Source organism: Montipora capricornis, chromosome 2, assembly GCF_036669925.1.
Source record: "Montipora capricornis isolate CH-2021 chromosome 2, ASM3666992v2, whole genome shotgun sequence".
NCBI classification, from domain to species: Eukaryota; Metazoa; Cnidaria; class Anthozoa; order Scleractinia; family Acroporidae; genus Montipora; species Montipora capricornis.
The window spans coordinates 22,648,035-22,660,211 of record NC_090884.1 but is presented as its reverse complement, the minus strand read 5'-3'; the positions used below and the strand labels follow the sequence as shown (position 1 = coordinate 22,660,211).

Here is a 12,177-nt window from a genome sequence, read left to right as displayed (position 1 = left end):
GAACGCCTGATATGAAGTTAGAAGCCGTTGCCCGAACCATTATTTAGTACTTGGCCCTGAAAAATTCCATAATATTACTAAAGAAACACTTTTACCACGCCGTCAAAACACTCCATTTCCGACTCCATTCGTTTTTCTGTCATTCCAACGGCATCGGGAATTACACTTACGCATGACTCAAAGCGGACCATAAAACAAGTAACAGGCTTGGGTCACCTGTTCCAAGTCAGACGACCGACAATAGCACAGGAAAACCAAGAATTGTTATATTGTGGATGTGTCTTGTCCAACGGTGAATTTATAAATGCACACTGCACTTTTACAAAGCTTTAATGGAATTGCGAAAGTTACTTTACAGCAACAAATTTCATCTCTGTACAGGGGTGTTTATATACAAATTGATTCATAATATTTACCTCTCTAATTCCATTTTATGTACAGCGAAGCAATTTCAAGTTAAATATCATACACGAAAATGTTCAAAAAAGATTTCAAAGCGGGAATGAGTAAGAACGTAATTGAACGATAAACATTCTGTTTAATAGAGGCTGAGAAGGAAAAGGGGAATTTCAACGTCTATCAAAAAACGCATGATACGCATGACTAGGTTGCCTCTACGGGTTGCTTCACTTTTGAAGAGGCTCGCTTCCTGGGCTCTAGCGTCAGCGAGGTTCGGTAAAGCATGTCTTCATCCATAAGATTCTCTTTGGAAGTCAAATACTGGATAACCTGAAAAGAAAAAGCAGCTATAAATAAGTGGAAGAAAGAAATAGCAGGGCAACACCTCTGGTATATTGAACACGTTAAAACACTTCAAATTGAAAGATGATGGAGATTGTCTAGAAAAGAGAACCCCGCAGTTTTTAGTTTTGTCCAAAATGTACCACACTGTAAATTTTTAATCAAATCTTGTGAAACTTTGAGGTTGTGCAAAATTCTGAAAAGATTTTTGTAGAAACGAAAAACACACGAACAATGTAATTTTGCGTCTACATCGAAAAACGGTCCATTCAGAAACTTTGGACAGCCATACCTTCTGTAGAACATGTTACGAAATTCTGACTCACAATATCACTGAACTTCGATTGATTATATTTTGAAATAGGGTCTTTGTACCTCTTGTCCTTTGTTCCTAATGTTCAGGTTTCATCTGAAGAGAGGAGACTGAAGAAAACGCTCCACCCCCACCTCAATATTTTGCGGTTGCCTTAAAGTGTTACGACAAAAAGAGTAGAAGTGTCCCTTTAGCCTCGTACTTATACGGACAGTTTAAGGCAATTTTTGTTTTTGAAGCAATAAGTTTCGGTAGCCTGCGTAGCAAGGACTGAAAGGGGAGCGAACGAGGTAGGCAGAGCAAATTCTGTCCCTCTTTCACTCCCCTTTTAGCGCTTGCTACACAGGCTTCGAAAAAGGCATCCAGCACAATAAACGTACCTTTTTATCGTGTTCCAGTGTGTACTTGTTTTGCTGGTAGTGCTTAATTTCCTGAACGACCTGTGCGATCTGAAATTAGCAAGCAGAAAAACACTTACAAATTTTCCTATCAAAAGTGTTAATATATAAAACTGGTTTTTCGAGACAAGACGTTCCGAGTGTTCAAAAATGGACACTTTACTCAAAATACCAGAGCAATGAAAGTCTCTTTTTGACTGCATGAATAATCGTGAAATGATTCTAAGCCTTGCCGGCGGTGCTGGTTGTAATACCTATAAGCCACTCATTTCAGGTGTATGCAAGAATGGACAAACAATAGGCCTTTTGCAACAAACTGGTCACATAACTGATAATTGGTGAACTTGAAGCTCGGACTTTATAAATTCCAGAAATGGAAAGATCGTGGTTTTCTTAGACAGAATAAAAATTTTCAGAGAAATACCATTCAAGATTAAGATTTTATGACCATTTAAAGGGAAAGTACGGTCTAGAAAAAAGTGTCTGAATCGAACGTTCTTTACCTGTATTGTCAAACTTGACCACTCATTTGGACTAAATGTGTTTAAATAGCCAACAATAACGCTTCAAAAATGGGCAAATGTTAATTGAAATCCGCCATCTTTGTTTTTGTGTATGCAAACGAGGCTATGACGAAGCAAGAGTCAAGGATTTCTCCGGATGACTGAATGTACTTGATGAAAAGAAGAAAAACACAGGCCAGGAGAGCATTACTTTGTAGACTTGAATCTTAATCCAGAGGCTAAATTGTATTGATATTGGCTCCACCTCTGAACAGATTTACCTCGTGGTCGTTAAACAGGATTTATATGTGACTTATATGCAGGAGGTTTACAAAGCGAAAGAGAGCTTGCATTGCTACCCCGCGCTCATTTCTGTGAAATAAATGCCTGCATGGAAATTAAATTTAATCTGTCTACCGTGGCTTTCTACGAGATCCCTGTTACAACTTCAAAACAAACGATCGATTTATATATTTCCATCAAATGGTAAGAGTAAATCGTTTCAATAGTTTCTATACTGCTAACAAATTTAACTACATTTCAAGTTACGTTTATTAAACAATTATTGGATGAGGTTGAGCATGATATCATGAATTATCAAGTCTAGACATGTGTCTAGTTTCATCCCCGTCGAAAGTGTACACCCCATCAGCGGTAATTGTTGATGTGAAAAAGCCTTGCTTCGTGTATTGAGCAACATCTGAAAGTTTCGTCGGCTTATTCTAAATTAAACGCTTCCTCGTGTGAAAGCAAACAAATACGTTTGCTGAAACATCGAAAACGGCTGTCGCTGAAGGAATAAAGTGAAAAAGGTACGCTTGTCGAATATTTCTTTGTCGCATGTTCAAGGCTTTTGTCTTTTGCTCTGGCTGATTGTTCTCATAATTTAGAGAAACTTTTTCTAGACCGTACTTTCCCTTTAAACACTCGAAAATTCCATACTTCTATTTACGAACGAAAGGCCTTTGCCCTCCAGTGTAATTTTTTTATAATTACGCACCACAAACTGAGCTTTTTACCATGGGTCAAATAAGTGAAAATAAATGTGCAAGGGTGGAAATTTTCAGACTTTAATATTTCGAAGGAAGAATCTTAAAGCGGTTTGGAAACTTAGAAAAATACAAGGATTTGTATGAAAACCATTGAAGCTTGACTGGGTGGCAAAGCGTCCTTTTCCCATATAGCCTGCGAACAGGCTCCCGGTGAGTACGGAAAAAAACATTCGGCGATCGCGAAACAAAAGAATTCGGGCTCGCCATTAGCCTGTTCGCAGGCTACTTCCATACAAATCCTTAGAAATTCTGTCAACTGTAACAACACCTGTTTAAACGATATACTTACGAAAATGGGCACGGTAGCATATTTTGAGCTGCTCTTTTTATTTCTGGAAAAATAATTTCATGAAACCAGCAGAATCATGTTTATGAAAAAAAGGTCACGCGACGAATTGTTGCAAAAGGTCTATTCTGCCTGGAAAATTGACTTCTTTACCAAAAACGTCAGTTCTTACGTAGTATACATTAAGTCCACTCAGAATGTGTGCGCTAGTTCAGACAGGAAGTTTAAGGATTGATTGACGACATGCACCGAAGGAACAAGCAAGAAAACACTCGAAACCTATTTAGTCCTCCCGCCAGGCCTTCAGAAGAATAACACAAGGCACATAACATCCTTACCATTCTCATCTTGGAGAAATTAATAAGCCCATTTTCGCTACTGTTAGGAGTTCCATCTTCAATGAAAGCTAAATCGGTTAGGTAAAATCCAAGGTACGGCACACATGGAGGATCCGCACTGAAACAAACAAATAGAAGAATTAACAATTATTCCATGAGCGCGCGTTGGATATGAGATGGTAAATAAGCAACAAGGCGCGTAGCACCGGGTTGGCTATAACCAGTCTCATACCCAACAAGTGCGAACGGAATAATTGTTTCATAAATTTTTTATTACATTCTGAACACTTGGACACGGAAACTGAAGCCAATATTTCGCCATATTTGGTCATAAGGTACAAGAGCTATTATTAAATTCTCAACCTCGGATAATGAATTTCGCGTGCTCTGATTGGTTCACTCAATCCCGGTTATCACCTCATATACCTTGGTTTGACCTAAAGGTCATTCGTCGATTCATTCATCACGGGAACAATAGAACCCACAAATAACCAGCGCCCAACATCAGTGGCTTCATAGCTCAGTTAGTTAGAGCGTCGCAGCGGTATGGGGAGGTCACGGGTTCAAACCCCGTTGAAGTCCTGAATTTTTCAGGCTTCTCTACGCAATTGCTAAATTGCGTTCATAACTGCTAGGATCATAGCTTCACTTGGTTCATCCTATCTATCGCATGCACGTACCATCTAAGAGCTTCTCTCATGTTTTTGAAACGACCATCTGAGCTGACCAACTTCTGTAATCGATCAATTAATGTCCGGGTCTACAGAGAAAAGATTGAGATTAGCGCTGTAATGATCAATTGCCTGGATTGCGTTGTAGATGTTTAGATCTGTTTGCGACATCAACTTCATGTTTCCAACGCATGACTCTACGTCAGTTTCCAAACAATACTCGGTTATCCAAGATGGATGAAATAGAAGAAACAACAGTTTTCCTAATTAGCATCTCTAAGCAAAGCACTCTACAATTCCATATCGTCTCGTTACTGTCGAAATACAGTCGAAAGCGGACACCCTCGTAACCAAGGGTAAGTGTTTGCTTACAGGACGTGTCCGCTTATGGTAGGTTGAAAAAAAGAGGGCAATAAAGGGCATATAATGCACCACGACCAGTCTTTTAAAGCTTTTAATTAAGACAACTTGTAATTGTGTTTCAAGGTGTAAGCAAGACAAACACGACTCCCATTGGTCAAGATAGGAAATTCAAAGACCTCAGAGCTTTGCTCTAACAAGTACTTCTTTCAAATACCTCCCTTTTCTAAATGAGTTAAGGGAGAGATTTTCAAAATTTCTCTCAGTAAGGCCTGGTTTTGTATAAGATGCCATTTGTTCATTAGAATATGTTCGAGATTGGGTGACGAAGTTCCTGAAGCGTGCGTCTAACTCAGCAAGGGTTCTTAGTGGTTTCTTGGTGGCCTGTGTTCGATTCCCAGTTCCGGCGTCACATATGGGTTGAGTTTGTTGGTTCTCTATTCTGCTCCGAGAGGTTTTTCCCCAGGTACTCCAGTTTTCCCCTCTCCTCAAAAACCAACATTTAATTTGATATGTATTTTAAAATTTGCTATGATTTCATTACTGCACGACCCCATAAGCTATTCAGCTTTAAACATTATTGTGTGAAACTAAAGTATTATTATTATTATTATTATTATTATTATTATTATTATTTATTATTATTATTATTATTATTATTATTATTATTATTATTGTTACGGGAAAGCGGATAAACAGAGGAGCAAGATATGGTATGGAGTTGCCTTGCGAGTTTACATTTCAAGGAGACAAATTTTCGTGCGATTGGCTTAAAGAAAAGTTAAAAGAGAAAAACTTTGATGTACTGTAATGAAAAAAAAAAGCTAATTGTAATCAAAATGACTATCGCGATTAAACCATTAAAATCTAACAGATTTCGTTAAAAATTTTCTTGATATTTTTTTACTGTCCGCTTACGGGAGGATATTTTAGACCCTGTAGACCCCGAACAGGTGTCCGTTTCTGCTTACGGGAGGTTAAATATGTAGTCTTTTAAGGGAGAAATCGACGGGACCGTTGTTTGGTGTCCGCTTACAGGAGGTGTCCGTTAGTGGAGGTTTGACTGTACAAACAAACTGTGATTTGGTGAAATATTATGTGACTGATGGCCAGTTCAATGTTTCCAGGGCACAAGTTTTGCTTACCTGTTTCGATACCTTTTCCCAAGTCTTCTTGAGCCTGAAGATGGAACTGCTCATAAAGGCCGAACTAATTTCTAACACTGAGTTAAAATTGTGTAAATTGCGGCAAACTTCGCCAACAGTTGCCCACTTCTCGATAACAGTAGCGCGAGCTGATGGAGACTGGCGCCTCAGGATCTCAGATGCGACGAGTGAGCTTGTCTGCAGGGGAAAGATAACAGTGAAAACCAACACACCAAAGGATGTGCCTATTTTATGTGCGATTGACTTCACATCTATTCAGGTACAAGGCCGGTTTGTTTTGTATTAATTTTGTATTTTAATGGCAAGTCAACAACAACAAACACGTCTCCGGGGAGATCGAGAGAGATGAAGGGTGCATTCGTCCCTCCCCATTACACCCATCTTGCGGAGGTCTGTCGGGCTTTTGCAGAGGCCCAACAGTAGACGTTTGGATAGGGCAATTCTGGTGACAATGAAGTAAAGAGTCTACGCGTTGATGTATTCCCTCAGAACTCATTAAACGATGATATTTTTTGAAAGCGGAGGCCCTACACCCTCAAACCACTGACACTCGTTTCCAAGCGATGCTCTGGCACACACTCTCACTAAAGCCTGTGTGCGGGGTGGTAAGTCTCAAAAAACATAGTAAAATTACACTTACTTCATTGAATCGTTTGGTGACACGCAGAATATTAGGAGCCCGAACACTTTTATCCGATTTCATCCAAGAAAGGTTAAGGAATTCACTGCCAGAATAACAAAATAAATTCATAATAAATAGATCCGAAGTTTAAGGGAAATTATGTGTGTGATCTAGTGCACGTATAGAATTTCCATGAGCAATTTGATTGCTTTATGATCCTGTTACCATTGTAAACAGAACTGACTGTGGTGGCTAACGTAAAAACAGAACATGATTGCATCACTTACTGTGCAGGAATCTTGGAAAAAATTAAGTGCTCCAAGAATGTGAGTTGTTCTGCGATTTGTGTAGCAGAGATTTTATCAAAAGTTGCCAACTCCTCAGTGTTTGGGGTCTAGAGTGAGGAGAGACAGTCAAAAAAACATTGAGAAAAGTCAACTAACTAACTTGATACCATGACTTTGGGCTTGAATTCATGTTCGTGATGGGTTTTGGGGGTTAAATAGGAATACTTTAGACAAAAATGACCAGAACCAGTGGCTGACCAGCGGTTTTCGTTAAAACAATGGTTTGCTGGGGGTGCTCAGTCTTGCGGGCTCAGAAAACCTGGTTGTGGTCATTGTTATTTAAGGTTTTTCGGTTAAATGGGGCTTCTGTATAGGAGTAAGGTTAGGGGTAGTAGGAATACATGTTTTAAGTGAACACAAACGTCTAGCGTTATGTACGTTTTGCCGCCTAACTCGACCACAACCAAATGAAATGCAAGGGAGTGCCGTGCTACATCGGTATTGGAGGAATAAAGAATCTGAGATTTTGTGGGTGAGATGTGCCCTACCACAAACAAAGTTCGATTATTACTTTTATGAAGACTGGAACAAGTACCGTCCATGATGTCGCTGTGTCATTAGGGCATCTTTGAAAACAAATTGATACTGTTGCTGTCATTCGGCAGGGAACTGTGCTATTTTAAAATTATACGCCACAGAGCAGGTTCATATACAAATCTACTGACATGTTTTCAAGAAGATGACAGAAATGATAGTACTGCACGTTAGTGATCAGATTCTTATTAAGATTATTATTAAACTTACCATCACAGTGTTCAGCCTTAATTCAAAACAAAGAGCTGCTTCTAGTTCTTCGTGTTCTCGCTCAAGTGTTCTTAAAAAAAAACAAGGAAGTATATTTTCTCCAGGCAGTTGATTTGAGTCATGTAGCAGGCTCTTGTAACGTATAATGTGATAGGCCCGATAACCAGGCTAAAAAAACAAAGACTATACAATTGAAACAATGACTCAAGACTTAAAAACAATAGAAACTGCTTACAATAGCAAACAAGAGCTGCATGCTACAGTTCTGGTTGTTTTGTCCGGCAATTTTCTTCGGCTGGAACTAATCGCTAACGGCCCAGGCAAATAGCCTCAACATTCGCTCCAACATCCGTTCGATTTTATTGAACAGCGATGTTGAGATTGTTTGCCCCCCCAACCCCTTCTTTCAAACGTGTTGAAACATATTGAATTGAAGTTGAATCGATCATGAATGCGTTTAAAAGCGTGTTGAAACATTTTGCCCATCCCTGAAGTCAACATCGTTCAACAAAATCGAAAGGATGTTGAAGCCGAGTTGACCGTACTGATGCTTAATTAAAAGTAACAAGATTGGTTTGCACTTAACATCAGCCAAGAAACACTACTATGTATAACCACAGTTAATAGAGGGAACTGGTTTTGAAACTCGGCAAACATCAGAGGAGGAAACAAAGATGCCAAGATTTAGGTTGGAAAGTCCACGACCGTGCACAATCTTTTGTTTTGCGCTCATACACTATGCATGAATTAAGTAACCAACGCGTTTCTATTGGTTAGTACCTCAGTACGTAGTAAACAACTATTGTGCTTTGTGCACGGTCAAGGCCAAAAAAGAGAACAAAACCATACAACAAAGAAATTTGTCGGGTTTCATAACCATCCACGTCTATTAACTATGGTATAACAGCAAAAAAAAAAGACTTTCAAACAAAGCAATGATTGAATGTGACTTACCTTAAAATTACCGCTGCAAGTTTTTGCTCCACATTCGTGGACCCGTCATTGTTTAAAATATAATTCATTGACGAGACTAACTGCTCCTTCAGTGCATGGTCAGCTTCAAAGTCCTGAAATCGAATATACAATATATCGACATGAATCACAACGGAAGAATCCAAGGAAAATGCCAAAGTGGGGGAACGCAAACCAACACTCACCTCAGGGTGCTTTGTGACCCAGTGACGGAAGACCGTGAGAACTCTCATTGTGGCCATGTGAGTGTTTAAGGAAAGAAACTCACGGATACTGTGACCTAAATAAAGATACACCAGTAACAAAATAAGTAAAGTTTCAAAAACATCAGAAAGGAAAACACTACAATATAGTCAAGAACTAATTTCGCACTCTCCTTTGCTCAGTCTTTCTGCTGCCTCACCTTTCATTACCTTTGGCCCGATTCAGAGGCCGTACTTTTCATGAGCCGAATTTAATAAATTGAATTAAGTTTTCAGGGAGGTTCTGCATCCGATCGAACTGGAATTTAGAGATGTTGGTTTTTGTGGAGAGGGGAGAACCTGATAACCCAGAGAAAAACCCCTCTCGGAGCAGAGTAAAAAACCAACAACAAACTTAATCCACATATGGCCACGAGTCCGGAATCGAGCCAAGGCCAGGCGTCTGAAAAGGGGCTTAGTTTTGTAATAATTCGCGATGAGCAGCATCTACTCAGGACATCATTGTACAGCCAACCAGATTATGCTTTTCAACAACATGCCGTTTAAAAACAAAACAGATGAGCGCAAAGGCCTTTAGGCAATAACTGAAAACAAGTGAAAAGGTACAAAACGTCCACCTTACCAAAGCGAAATCTGGTGGGCGAGTTTGCCGCGTAAGACGGAGACGCGCCTGCAGTCGCAGCAGCAAATGCCGCTGCGGCAGATGCTATACTGGATCGGCGCCGAGAAGGTCTCGACGATGTCACAACTACACCCGCACTGACAGCGTTAGCGGATGGCGACAGAGGAGATCGAGGTGAACTGACAGGAGACACTGGGGATTTAGGTGAAGCATAAGAGGCTGGTATAGGAGGACTTGGTCGCCGCTGAGATTTCAAACTCATGACCCTATCCTCTGCATCCTTGACAATTTTGTAGAGTCTACACGGGGAGCTTGATCTTTTGTTCAATTGTTTTTCATGAGATCTTTCAGGGTTTTGTAAGCCAGAGTCGCTAATGATTCCTAAACAACTAACAGGGGGAGTGTCCACACCACGGTCACGATGACCACTAGGAGATGATCGCCGGCGATGAGTTTTGACCTTCTGATTAACTACCTCACCTTCTTGCGGTAACAGTTCATTATCAACCGTCCGTTTTGTTTTTACCTCGGGGGTAGTTACCGGGGAATAGCCGGAAGACGATCGAGTTTCTGCGGAGATAACTGGTCCTGATGTTGTTAAAGCACGTGAGCGCCTGGTGCGTTGTTTGGGTGGAGCCTGCAGTTCAAATTTCATATCGCCAAAGACATCCTCATCGTGTGACGTTGATAACATAGAGTTTGTTTCCATATTTAACCTATGTTGTGCACCTCCCGCTGATACGAAATCTGACGAACTGCTTTGTGCTCGGGTGCGAATGTTTCCACGTGTTAGGAAAGGCGAACTGTGATTTCGCAGGCCGTCGTGACGAATGGGTCCCGGTGAGTCGACTTCTTCTGGTGAATGTGGCGGATCAGCAGACGACTCCGGAAAGTCAAAAGCCGCCGTCTCGCCCAGAGCCGAGGGTGACGAATGTCTTCGGTAGCAGTGATAATTACTGGGACACAGGCGGTCAGGAGTACGACCTGCAGTGTCTCGTGGTATAGCTTCTGCTTGATTGTTATCTGATGGCATTTTGACATCAGATACAGTGATGCATATGGGCTGAGATGGCGATGGCTGTTTTGGCTCCCCAAAGAACTTACTGACACCTGTAGAAAGGTCAATGACAATTTCTATTAATTTGAGCATCAAAGCTAAAACTAAAGTGATAACTTTGCCCAATTAAGACACGTGTAACCAATCAAAAATGAACAATCCGAACTAAGAGCAAACCCATGTGTCCGGCACCAAGTGAAGCACAATGCGGACACGAGTATACCGTCTCGTGGGTAGATGTCGCATGTTGCGGTTGAAAGTAAAAGAATTAGTAAATTTAAACTTAACTTTAGCGAACATTAGGTCCTCCCGTTTCTTATTGGTTAAATGTGAACACGATACGAGATTTTTCAGCAAGCCACCACTATAACATATTTTGCAAAAATTTATTACCTAATACGAGTTTCGTTTCAACACCAATGCTGACATCTTCTTGTCTTGTGAAAAGTACATGAGTAAACGCAGCCGCTGTATTGAAATAACCAGCCAACTTTTTAATGATCTAAGGACGGTGCAACTTAATGTTATTGCGCATACGTTTTGCGCATCACAAAAGCCAATCATTTTGTCACGTGCTGACTTTATATTTTTCGCGTTAAATTACTTTTCCAATTTTTTCAAGTATCGAAATGCCTTAGACGATTTATTCGGTTGCAGTGCGAAAGACATGTATCTTGTAGCAAAAGACCAAAAACAAAAAGAAATCGCATTGAAACAGCAACACCAAGACGGACAAAAATTGGAAAAAGATCGAGGGGCGCCCAATAATGAACGTAAATACTGAACAAAAATTAGTGAACGAATTTTAATGGACTACAAAAGGCCTTCAAAGGCATGTAAGCTCACCGCAAGACACGATTGACAATGTAAACAGCTTGCTGATTACTTCGATTCAGCGCCGGACGGGTGGGATTCCGGTTCCATTGCAAATATCCTTGCAACTTTACTCCGGTCACTTAAGAGGCACTTTCGAAAAAAAGGATCTAGTCTTCCCAAAGAATCAAGGAAATATCCACTCAAAAAGTGAAAAAACTTTCTTCTTTTTGTACTTGTCGCCATAGTGAATATCCCAGAGTGCAACACAAAAAGGTACAAATTTCATTATTCACTGGGAAGGGGAGTGACAAAATTGCCAAAATCGATCCAAAAAACGTTGAAGAAAACCAATTTAACTTTTAAAATCACGTGGTGACCCCTACTTTTTACTATATAAAATAAAAGTTTGAGTGCCCATAGAAGTCGGAATTAATTTTTGGGGCCGTGAAAAATTGATAAAGGGCGGTTTTTCGTAAACACAGAGGCGGCCTGTCAGACTCAAAAATAGCTTTGTCTTCAACGTTTGTACTGATAAAAACTGTGAAAAAACTTACGTTTCTTTGTTTAAGCAAAAAGATCCCAAGTGTCCACTTTTTCAAAAGACAAGCCTAACTATCTCCAAAAAATGTATCGTTACCCACTATTTTCATTTCACATTCCAATAAGCCAAACTAAGATATACTTTTCTGCGTAGTCATACCCCGGGGAAAATTTCTTATTAGGTGGCACTGTCCTTAATGGGTCTCCTTGACCAAAGTGATGTTACCTGTCCAAAGATTTAAATTAACCTGTCATTGCAAAACAAAAGTTGATAATTTCGCAGCGCCTCGACAGGGACTAGACACAGCGGTTATTCATGTAGACATTAACGTAACTCTATCACCCTTTATCAAATTGATTTTCCGCTCTAGCTGGTTCCAACCAACAATTAGCTATATCCGGCATTCACCTTTCTTCCGGTCTTGC

General features: G+C 40.2%; 1 protein-coding gene across 2 annotated transcripts in view; it reads right to left on the bottom strand.

Annotated features, from left to right (window-relative positions):
• Nucleotides 1-312: 312 nt before the first annotated feature.
• Nucleotides 313-12,177, bottom strand: part of LOC138039127 (ras-specific guanine nucleotide-releasing factor 1-like) — a 59,539-nt gene continuing 47,674 nt past the window's right edge. Inside the window, exons 16-27 of one of the 2 annotated variants that reach the window (XM_068885308.1) lie at nt 12,161-12,177; nt 9,339-10,448; nt 8,699-8,793; nt 8,496-8,608; nt 7,542-7,611; nt 6,738-6,844; nt 6,469-6,553; nt 5,808-6,005; nt 4,312-4,391; nt 3,632-3,749; nt 1,435-1,503; nt 313-729 (exon numbers count right to left, since the gene is read on the bottom strand). The exon at nt 12,161-12,177 is cut by the window's right edge and continues 251 nt beyond it. In XM_068885308.1, the coding sequence (XP_068741409.1) occupies nt 604-729; nt 1,435-1,503; nt 3,632-3,749; nt 4,312-4,391; nt 5,808-6,005; nt 6,469-6,553; nt 6,738-6,844; nt 7,542-7,611; nt 8,496-8,608; nt 8,699-8,793; nt 9,339-10,448; nt 12,161-12,177 (2,188 nt within the window). In that variant the 3' untranslated portion in view covers nt 313-603. Of the gene's footprint in view, nt 730-1,434; nt 1,504-3,631; nt 3,750-4,311; nt 4,392-5,807; nt 6,006-6,468; nt 6,554-6,737; nt 6,845-7,541; nt 7,612-8,495; nt 8,609-8,698; nt 8,794-9,338; nt 10,449-12,160 lie in introns of those variants that run through there. The other variant, XM_068885309.1, reaches the window with a different exon arrangement.